The 12,170-nt window shown below is 39.9% G+C and overlaps 1 protein-coding gene across 2 annotated transcripts in view; it reads left to right on the forward strand.

The window, feature by feature from the left end:
* The window catches only part of RAC2 (Rac family small GTPase 2), a 125,939-nt gene that overhangs the window by 68,666 nt on the left and 45,103 nt on the right, over positions 1-12,170 (forward strand). For both annotated transcript variants that reach the window (XM_069736850.1, XM_069736851.1), the window contains 2 exons: positions 810-872; positions 7,795-7,954. In XM_069736850.1, the coding sequence (XP_069592951.1) occupies positions 810-872; positions 7,795-7,954 (223 nt within the window). The remainder of the gene's footprint in view (positions 1-809; positions 873-7,794; positions 7,955-12,170) is intronic.

The raw sequence follows: 12,170 nt of genomic DNA on the forward strand, positions 1-12,170 counted from the left end.
TTCTGACATTAGTAGTGTGGAATCTGCAAAAAAAATGGAGAGAAGACATGGTTTACTGTATGTAAACCATGTCTCAAATCATGTCGGGTTTTAGGAAGGAGAAAGAAAAAGCCGGTAATTGAATTACCGGCTTTCAAGCTGTATAGCGCTGGAATAAATATTAATATATATACATATATGTGTCTCACTGACATATATATATATATATATACCTATTCTATGTGTACACATTTATTCTACCTATTGGACTGTAAGCTGTCAGTGTGATTTTACTGTACACCGCACTGAATTGCCGGCTTTTCTCTCTAACAGCGCTGCGTATTTCTCGCAAGTCACACTGCTTGTCCGTGTGTAATCCGTATTTTTCACGCTTCCATAGACTTTCATTGGCGTATTTCTTGCGCAGTACGGTGACAAACGCAGCATGCTGCGATTTTGTACGGCCGTAGAAAGCCGTATAATACTGATCAGTAAAATACGGCAAATAGGAGCAGGGGCATAGAGAATAATTGTGCCGTATTTTTTGCGAGTTTTACGGACGTAGATTCTGCGCTCTTACGTCCGTAAAACTCGCAAGTGTGACGCCGGCCTCAAGAAGGAATTGTCAAGTCAGCACAATGTTATAAAAAGCTCATTTGTCATCTTAAAGGGGGTCAGTGACCCAGTAACATTAATATTAGTTTAGGTTAGCCAACCTTTGAAGGGATAACCTCTGTGTGTATAATTCTTACACATAATTTCAGATCCTACAGAAATTCTCATATTAAAGTAAATCGTGGCTCATGCGCTTTATGTTTTTTATTCTGTAGGATGTTTTCCTCATTTGTTTTTCATTGGTGAGTCCGGCGTCCTATGAAAATGTGCGAGCAAAGGTAAGAATGGTTATGCTTTTAATTTTAAACAGTTATTGAGTTTTACATACACAGCTCAGGCAAAAATTTAGAGACAACTGCAAAATGTTCAGTTTGTCGGATTTTTCTCTTTATAGGTATATTTCTGAGTAAATTGTTCTTTTATTCTATAAACTTCTGACAACATGTCTCCGAATTTCCAAGCAATACATTTTGAATTTTTTTTCTGAAAAGGAGAAATGGTCAAAATTACAAATAAAAACCCCAGTTCTTTCAAACCTCAAATAATGCAAAGAAAACAAGTTCATAATCATTTAGAAACAACAATAAACAATACTAATGTTTTAATTCAGGAACAGTTCAGAAATCAATATTTTATGGAATAACCATGATTTTTAATCCCAGCTTTCATGCGTCTTGGCATGCTTTCCACCAGTTTTTCACACTGCTTTTGGCACAAAAATCTAATCAGTTCTTCTTTGTTTGATGGCTTGTGACTATCCATCATCCTCTTGATTACATTCCAGAGGTTTTCAATGGGGTTCAGGTCTGGAGACTGGGCTGGCCATGACAGGGATTTGATGTGGTGGTCCTTCATCCACATCCTGATTGACCTAGCTGTGTGGCATAGCACATTGTCCAGCTGGAAAAAACAGTCCTCAGAGTTGGGGAAGATTGCCTGAGCAGATGGAGTGAACTGTTTTCCCACCATAACCTTGTATGCGGCTTGATTCATACGTCCTTCGCAAAGAACAACCTGCCCAATTCCAGCCTTGTGCAGTGTGAAAGACTGGTGGAAAGCATGCCAAGACACATGAAAGCTGTGATTAAAAATCATGGTTATTCCACAAAATATTGATTTCTGAACTCTTTCTTAGTTAAAACATTAGTATTGTTGTTTCTAATTGATTATAAACTAGTTTTTTGTTTTTGCATTATTTGAGGTCTGCAAGCAATGCATTTTTTTTTAATTTTGACCACTTCTCATTTTCAGAAAATAAATACAAAATTTATCACTTGGAAATTCGGAGACATGTTGTCAGACGTTTATAGAATAAAAGAACGATTTGTATTTTACTCAAAAATATACCTATAAAGAGAAGAATCAGACAAACTGAAAATTTTGCAGTGGTCTCTCAATTTTTGCGAGAGCTGTATATACAGTATGTATATATATATATATATATATATATATATATATATATATATATATATATACATACTTACCTTTTAATGTCTTCACATCCAGTTCCGTCCGGATCCGAGAATTCTAAGCGGCCGAAGTTCACCGACCTCCATATTGGGACACCCAAGTGTTGAGTGTCTCAGTATGGAAACTGCTGGTGGTACCAGTCTCTTGCTACACACACACACACACACACACACACACACACACACACACACACACACACACACACACACACACAAACACACACACACACACTGTATATGCCATATGCACCACACACACACATGGAGGCATGCAAAACAAGTCTGTGAAGGTTCACTTTGTGGTTACTATAATATTACAATTACATAAAAAACAACAAGTAAAGAACATATGAAGGACACTTGGATAAAAATTAACATTTCCTGTTCAAGGTATCCTACACACAGTTAGGCTACGTTCACATTAGCGTTGTGCGGGGCTGCGTCGGGCGCAGCTGCGGCGACGCATGCGCCCCTATATTTAACATGGGGGGCGCATGGACATGCGTTGGCTTGCGTTTTGTCACGCATGCTTTTTTGGCGCAAGCGTCAGGGCGCAGAGGACGCAGCAAGTTGCATTTTTTTTGCGTCCAAAAGCAAGCCAAAAATGGACGCATGCGTCACAAAACCATGCGTTTTTGCATGCGTTTTGCATGCGTTGCGTTGCCGACGCAACACACAACAATGCAAATGTGAACGTAGCCTAAAACATATAATATCATGATTGAGACTGTTTTTGAGGAGGTATATTTGCAATCCCTTATTGTTATCAGTAGTTACAGTTGTGAATTTTTGCATGACCTTATTCTCAGGGAGATTGAAATGCACTGAACGTGCCGTATTCTGCGTCTTACATTCTTACATCGACCACACGTGATTGTAGTTTTATTTTTTTTCATCGATTGCAATATAGAATAATCAATCTGATAGATTATTATTGGCTGCAGCTGTCTGCTCCGCGTTATTAAATAATTCTTCATGTTGTCACATACATCTCCTATTTTGGCCAAGTGTTATAGAATTTGTTAAAATTGTGATCAGCTTTTCAACAATACCACATTTACAGCTTTTAATAATTCAGTAAGGGATATTGCCTCCAGCCACAAGGATCCATGTAATAGTTTTTCATTTACCCTTAGCTTTACATAGGAGAATCTCAAACACTGGTTCATCCATGACAGTCTAATGATTCATTTATTTAATTTCACTTTGAACTATTTACAGACCTGTGTGTTCTTTCTTTTCTTTTCTTTTTTGTTCATTATTATCCCATTTGATGGGTTCCCCCTAGTTATACATATGTGGATGCCATATATTCATTGCGTGTTATCATACTGAATCCTGTATGCTAGAATTGCTACACATGTAGAGACCAAAAGGAGCCTGGATAATCCATAAGGCCTGTCCCACACGTCCAGATAATTCCGGTACCGGAGAAATCGGTACCGGAATTATCTGTGTCCGTGTGTCTGTGTGCTCACGTGGCACATCAGTGTGGCACACATGCGGCAGCCGTGTGCCGTCCGTGTGCTGACTGGGTACACACGCACCGTGCAGGAGACAGCGCTACAGTTAAGCGCTGTCCCCTACTTTGGGTGCTGAATCCAGAATTCATTCCTTCTTCCCAGCAGCGTTCGCTAGAGAGAAGGAATGAATGGGGCTTCAGCACCACAAGCTGGGGGGACAGCGCCTACTGTAGCGCTGTCTCCTGCACGGCACACGGACTGCACACGGACAGCATCCATGTGCGGTACGTGAATTTTACACGGACCCATTGACTTTAATGGGTCCGTGTGATCCGTGCGCTCCCACGAACACTGACATGTCTCCGTGTTTTCCAAATGGACACACGGTCTGCGAAAACATGCTGACATGTGCAGAGACACATTGATTTTAATGTGTCTACGTGAGTCAGTGTCTCCGATACGTGAGGAAACTGTCACCTCACGTACCGGAGCCACTGACGTGTGAAACCGGCCTAAAAGAGTGGATTTTTGTACTAAGTGGTTAATATGACCTTGCAAGTTGTGTATTACCAGGGCATACTATGTCAGAGAGTAGTAGCACCGTAGAATGGGCTGTTGGCCAATAGTCAATGAGGCACAGCCCAAGTTAGTGGGACGTCTGGCAGAAGCTAAAGACCCAAACCCCGATTTTGGGACCTCTCAGAGAGGTTGTGCTACTTCCTAAAGGTGTCTATTCACTGGAACACTTGTGTCATTCTGGTAAGACTCTCTAACACTTTAATAGACCATGCCTAGGAAAAGGTTACAGACATCCGTTGGTCCAGTGCAAATATTTAATGAGTTGCCTTCCCTTTGCCAGTATATTTTAAAGGAAATCTGTTTGTTTTAGCCCCCAAACTATTTATATGTGCACGTAGCTATTTCATGGACAAGTCCAGCAATACCCTTACATGGTCAGTCAGTTCCACTGTTGCTGAGAAATCAATATTTTAAATGATATGCAAATAAAGCTGTATACCTGAAGCCTTTGTCATTCCAGCTCTGTTGCCCACCCAGTGCCACCTCCTCCTGTTTGAATAACTGCTCCATTGCCTGAAGTCACACATCTTAGAAACCATCATTTAAGCAGGGAATAGAGCTGGAGTGACAGAGGCTTCAGATCAGCACTCTTATTCTCAGAAAGAATTCAAACACTGATTTTTCAGTAACGAAGGAATGGACTGGCCATGTAAACATAGCGCTTTACTCGAATTTGAAAGCGCCATATGTGGATATAATTTGTTTGGGGGAGAAATCCTGCCGATTCCTTTTAATACCCCTCTTTGGAAACGAAAAAGAGGTTACCTTCCTCCATCATCTACAGAGATCATTAATATACTAGTGATAACTCATCTTACAGCAATATGGAACGTAGTTAATTGTTGTTGAGGATACAGCTACTCCAAAGGCAGAAGAACTTTGTATTTCTGCCTGTTTTTCTGCCCCTTTATCACCTAACAGCCCATAAAGGGTTCAGATGCCCTTATACAGTTCCTTAGCCTCAGAATTTTTCAGGCAATTTCTTATTTATGCCATTCATAAATGCCTGCTGCAAATGTCCCACTGTAGGCCTATGAAGTTGTTGGCAGGACAGAGTCTCCGAGCTTCTGGCCTCACACTCTATGCCAGTTAGGGCATAAGACGGGAGGGCCATTTGTCAGACTCTACATGGATGCCATGACGGTTGGCCTACAAAATTGTTTTCATCAGTCATCCCTTTGACCTTACTGTACGTGACAAGAAATATAAAATGTATCTGCTAAAACCCTTAGAAAAATATTCCAGAAAATATTCCATGACTTTTCCCATATTTTGAAATGATTAGATGGAAAAACTGACATCAACCTTTGTCCTTACACCACCCATGTGAACGTTTGTCCTCTATGATGGCAGCATTTTACACTACATATTGAAACCAATGAAAAAATATTAAATCTGTGCTTCCACCCATAGAAAAGTTCTTTCCAGATTTGTTTTAATATTGACAATTTTATTAGGCTATTTGGGAATATATTTCGGTTATTGTCCTTATATTCTACAGGGTACTTACAGTAAGTGTCAGGATCGCCTTCTTTATAATGTTACTGATGATTTCTTCAGATTGGTAGTAAATTATTATAATATTTGTATAACAGGAAAATCCCCATGTATTATGGACATATATTTAGGGTGTGCCCACTAGTGACTTCTAACAGACTGTAAGACCTTGCTCTTTTTATTTGGTGCTGATGTTACTAAGGCTACTTTCACAATCCGTTGAATTTTGGAAAAAAACGGATCCGATGCAGATTGTGAAAAACTGATGCGATGGATCCGTTTTTTTGACGAATCCGACTAACATATCAAGATAATTGGATAAAAAAAATTGGAGCATGCTCAGTTTAAAAGAACGGAATCCGACGCCGGAATCTGTCATTTTCCGGATCCGGCACCTTCCGGCTCCCATAGGCTTCCATTCTAGCAAACAGCCGGAAGCGCATCCAGCTTTTTTGCCGGAGGCAAAAAACGTTACTATGTACGTTTTTTCCAGAAACAGCAGATTTGCCGGATCCGGCGAAAACCGGACAAAACGCAAGGTCATCCGGAGCAATCCGGCGCTAATACAAGTCTATGGGGAAAAAACAGATCCGGCGGCAACATTCGCCGGATCCTGTTTTTTGAAAATTAGCCAGATTGAGCCTGGCGGCGAAAACCTGATGTGTGAAAGTAGCCTTAGATCAGTCAATTCATCTGTTGCAATCTGAGGATGCCTTTCGTTGCTAAGTCCACAAGAACAGCAAAGAAACATAAGGTAGCGTCGTAAAAATAAGAATTATTAGGTTGGTCAGTGCTTCAAGGAAATATAAAAATCATTTTTTTGAATAAGCTGATAGAAGCTCCGGAGTGGGGTACTAGTACTGGCTTAAATGAATTTTGATTTTTTAAGTATTTCCTTTGAATATTTTTTTACCTACAGTACTTACATGCACTTAGAAGTCAAATGTTTAAGCAAGCATAGTCTTTTGATGGCAGGAGAATTGCTTCTCTGTAACCTGACAGATATAGAGTTTGAGTTGGAAGAATGTTTGCTTTTCATAAACTAACAAACCGTCAGCATTTTCTATATGTCAAGCATTTCCTATATAAGAATTGAGCTTGCGTGGATATAAAGTATAAGAAAGTGGTCAGAGCGGTATTCAGAGCCTAACCTTTCTACTGAGTCCTTACACCAATATGTGCGCACTCATGGAGGAGCTGAGCGTTTCTCCAAACTATTCTGATTGGTGGGGGTATCAGGACCTGAATTTCCAACAATCTACGGGACCTTTCACCAATTTCAGCATGTTAAACTGGCTTAATCATGGAACAGCTACTGCAGAGCTGAATAAAATATATATATTTTTTATTTTTTTGCATTATTCTTTTTGATATAACCTTACAAAGTTTAGTTTATCATTTCCAATTTAAGCAGGGTCAATAGCAGAGATTCTTCTCTGAGGAATGTTTCTTTTTCCCCTCTATTATGTTATCCAATCATAAGCAGGAGGCTTCATTCAGTGTATAAAAAAAAGAAAACGCCCTCAGAAAATGTCAGACCCAGGTTTCTCTGTGTGATATGGAAAGACATGTAATGACACACAGTCCTGCTCTCCTCTCTGATCTCAATGAAGGCATCTACAAGCGGGGGGGGGGAAGAGAAGATCAGAGGTGTGTGTGTGTCAATATAAACATCTCTTACAATTCTCATTTCATGGCAGTCAGTTTGGGAGGGAGTAGAGCAGAGCTGACATCACTATGAGATGAGAGATGCAGATGTGTTTGTAATGACACACAGCTCTGCTCTACTCCCATCAACTAGGGTACTTGTAATCATGTTAAAAGCTGGTATTGTCAGATAAGTAACTAGAGCAGGGCTATGTGTCACTACATATCTCAATCAGAGAAAGCAAACTTTGACCTTTTCTGTGGGCATGTTCTTTTATTTACCTTGCATGACACATCCTTTTTATGATTGGACAATGTCATATAGGGGAAAAAAAATGTACCCGCCCAGAGTCAAAAGGATAATTAGTTCCACAACAGAGATGAGAAATATTAAAATGAAGTATTTATTTTTTTAAGCTCTTTAACCAATACTCTATGATGTGGTCAGTTTGGCACTCTCAAATTGCTGAAAGGTCCTTTTCAAGGGATTCCAGCGTATAAAGAAACTTTAATTAACTATTCAACTTTTTTTGTATTTCTTTCAGTGGTTTCCAGAAGTCAGGCACCACTGCCCAAGCACCCCAATAATCCTCGTGGGGACCAAGCTTGATCTTCGTGATGACAAAGAAACTATTGAGAAGCTTAAAGACAAGAAGTTGTCCCCAATTTCTTACCCACAGGGCTTGGCTTTAGCTAAGGACATAGGTAAGTTTCTAATGCGATTGAGGACTGAAAGAATATTCGGTCTTCAGCTATCATGGCTATTATTAATAATATTGATTTTTTTAAACTACATAGCACAATATGGACGGAACACAATTATACCTGAAAACTGTAAAAGAAAAATTGGTTTTGTTGCTCATATCAGCCAATCAGAGCGCAGCTTTTATTTTACAAGAGAAAATCAATAAAGAGAGCTAGTCTTTAAGATTGTTGCGATGATTGATGCCCATTAATACTATAATAAGGTAAAATAAGAAAGGACAGTGTGGAACACATAAAGATATAATTGGTAGGAGACCTGCTGATATCAGCTTGCAATCTGCCCATGCTACAAACTTAAAGGGAACCCAACATCATTCATAAATATTTGTTAAGGCAGATGGCAAAGGGCTTGCTTTTATACAACTGTGGCAATGGGACTAAATGTAAAACCTGAATTCAGTTATTAAAGAAGAACTCGCCTCAAAGTTTTTATCCTCTTAATATATAGCAGTCATCATATTATATAGCACTGTGTACTTACAATTGCAATTTTGCCTTTCTACCCAGTTAATTATTCTCTTTTCTCTGCTCTATGTAGAAATATGAAGTTTTTTTGTCCCTTCATTTATCATTCCCCTCTTCAACTCATGACCCAGCTCCTCCCTCCTCTTCCCCGCCAGGAACTTTTGCAGTGATGACTCAGAGGGAAAATGGACGTCTTGTTTCTACATAGAGCTTAGAAGAATTCAGCTAGTTTGTTTTTATATGTGATGTAAATAAATTAATGGAAAACAGAAAAATTATCTGGCTAGAAGAGCAAAATGAGCAATTGTAAGTACATGGTCTGCAGTAGGGGTGAGGGGCCTAAAACTGTCCGTGGAATAAGAGCCCTAAGGGTATGTGTCCTCGGGCCGGTTTACATCCGGATTAGCTGCGGATTGAATGCTGCATACAACCGCAGCGTTCAACTCGCAGCGTCCAGATGTTACAGCATAGTGGAGGGGATTTTATGAAACATGCACCCGGTGGCCCTGCGTTTACGGACATGCGACGCGTCTTTTTAGAACGCAGCATGTCTGTTTACCTTGCGGCAATGCTCCGTCGCCGCAAGGTAAATCACATGGCCCTATGAATAAGGTGCAGAGATTCTGGATGTGTGCAATGAACACATCCGGAATCACCACGTTTTCAGAAGGGGGCGGCGCTTTTGGCGGAGCGGGTTTTCCGCTCCTTCCAAAGCGCCGTAAATCCGGACAGTGGACACGCACCCTAACTATCCCTGTCCCAGAGGTACTCTTGAAGGTAGAAAGGCCTGGGTCTCCGCCCTTACTATGCTCCTGTTAAACCCTAATCTGTCCCTACCCCACCCCATGATGCACGGGACAGAAATTTAAGGGAAACGAGACACAAAAACAAAACAGGGATAACAGAAAACCACTATTATACAAAACCACTCACCAAAAATAGGAAGAAAGGGAGGGATAAACAACCTAAATCGGAATAAGGACAAGGAGTTAAACTCTCACAAACCTACTGCACACAGAACTCTCCAGTAACTACTACCAACTCCAAACTAAACAGCTCAACCGTTTCCAGGAAGAAGATTCTTTCACCAGCAAGGAAGAATTGCTCAGAGCCAGTAAATATAGGGATACAAAATGATCTCAGGAGCTGCAGCTGAGCAACAACTCTATATGTTCCCAGCCAGCATGGAAAGAGTCTTTAACCCTTTCAGCACTGATGGATATCCAGATAATCCATTTAAAATAGGACATGAATCACACCATCTCTAAAGAGGACCTGCACTTCATTACAGGTTGTGACCTTCTAACTCCAGGTCTCCCATGTGACACCCTCAAGATAGCTATATAATATGATGATTGCAATATATTAAAATGATAAAAAACTTTGATGGGTAGCTTTTTTAAGAGGTCTGTTCTGATATATTGTATTGACAAAAGTATGGACAAAAGTATACTTTTTCAAATAAAGTAATAATTTTTACTGGAAAATGGGTAGACAGGCACACTGAAATGTTAACCTTAGGGAAAGTAAAATGTTAATTCCTGTCTTGAAGCCAACAAAAGAACAGTCTGATGACATAACATATTGACCCATCACATAAGTATCTATTGTTATCCACTAGCATATCTATTTTTTCACCGATGATTTATAAACGGTTTGTTATTGTAACTATTTTTAATATCTAGAATACCACAAACTAATATGCAATTACATGCATTAAAAAAGCAAGAGATCTAATGTAAATGTGTTAACTGGTTGAGAAATAGAACAAATCACCCTAAGCCTGCCAGTAGAAAAGAAAATATGATGATGTGTTAGTATAAATACGCCTTCGAAATGTGGTGCTGGAAAAGGATGTTATCAATACCATGGGTGGTAAGAAAAAACAAACAAATCAATTTTGGGACAAATCAAGCCAGACAAGTCACTTGAAGCAAGCATCACCAAGCTAAGTCTTGCCTACTTTGGATATATCATACGAAGAGAGCAATCACTGGAGAAACACATCCTAGTTGGAAGAATAGATGAAATGGAAGACTATCAATCTGATGGCATGATACAATCATGATAACATCGGAGAAGACCCTGGTGGTCCTATCTAGTCTTGCACAGGTTGGATCTTCCTATAGAGTGTCTATTCATCAAGTCATCATGGCTCGAAATTGAGCTGAAGGCCGTTAATAATAATAATAATAGTAGTAGAAATACAAATCAATGGAAAATGCTCAGGAAAAGTTTTATATCAATTATGTTACAGAGAAATAAATGATATCTTTGTACTGTCTTAGCAAGTAGAGTCCTCAGTGGTTGATACGTAATGTCTCTTTGATTTCTGTGAAACTATGCCTGATGGAGAGTTTTGACTAGTCTCGAAAGCGTGCTATCAATCGTCACCGTTTCTATTAGCCATTAAAAGGTAACAGTTAGAGAAGGGTGGCTCGATATGCGGCACTCCGGTTCATCGGCCAGGTCAGTAGTCTCTGGCCACTGGGCAAGCGGTTAGCAAATCTCTTGCCTTCTGGGATACCTGGCTTGGCTTTTGATTAGCAAAGTAATGACCGCAGCGGGACCCAACGATGACATCGCACCAACCCGGCTACTCATAAGCGGATCTCAGAAGGTAAGAGATTTTTGAGCAGAGACTACTGACCTGGCCTGCATATCAATCCGCCCAACTCTAGCTGCAACCACTGAGCCCTCTCCAGTTTATTTTTTATTATATTAAATAATATGTTACATGGCAATGTTCATGAAGCCAATGTTAACTTTACAATTCTGAATCCTAATCCTAATCTGCTTCATTCTTAAAATATATGTATATATTATATCAACCATAAATAAGTAAAAATAATATTCATCTTCTAAAGATCTCAAATGCCAATCATCGTGTGAACCAATTTTGAGACACATTGGTTATAATTGTCGTTCTAGTGGCATGCTGCCTAATAGACTGAATATATGATAATTAATGGATAATGGATTTATATGACTTAAGACATCTGCTTATCCTTTCCCAATTTCACGGTTTTGACATCTCTTGTTAATTATACATAGAACTCGCATGGGAGATGCAAATGAGCAGCTGAAATGTTTAAATCTCTATTTTATCACCATGACATGCTATAAGACTGTAGGGAAAACGGAGCAGAGAAAGAAATGACAACTTGGGGTTTTGTCTTGAGGTATTATATAATAGCCCTGGTGCCACACATGAGCATATGCTGGTTGTTAAATCAATCCTAACATAGTACGCTCCATAAATCATCTACAACACAACAAAGGGTTTAGCTGCAGACAACCAAGAACAACCTAATAAGAGTCAGGAGGTTGGATAGGGTGGAATTTAGAAGCATGTAGTGTCCCTGGAATCAGTGGTATAACTAGAATACGATCATCCCTGATGTAAAAATCGGACCTGGGCCCCCACCAGTATGTTTGACAGATGCATGGGCAATTGTAGCATTCTAGAACTTATAAAAACATGTGTATTCGCCCCCCCCCCAGTAATAATGTTCCCGTCCTGTCTCCTCCTGTTATAATGTCCCTTGTCCTGGCCCATTTCATAATAGTGTCTCCCTTCTGACCCCTTTCTGAATTAATGTCCCCCGTCCTGGGCCCCTCTCCTGGAATAGTCCCCCTACTGGTCCCTTCCAGTAATAATGTCCCCCTCCTGGCCCCTTCCTGTAATATG

The sequence above is a fragment of the Ranitomeya imitator genome, chromosome 8 (assembly GCF_032444005.1).
Source record: "Ranitomeya imitator isolate aRanImi1 chromosome 8, aRanImi1.pri, whole genome shotgun sequence".
Lineage (NCBI taxonomy): Eukaryota > Metazoa > Chordata > Amphibia > Anura > Dendrobatidae > Ranitomeya > Ranitomeya imitator.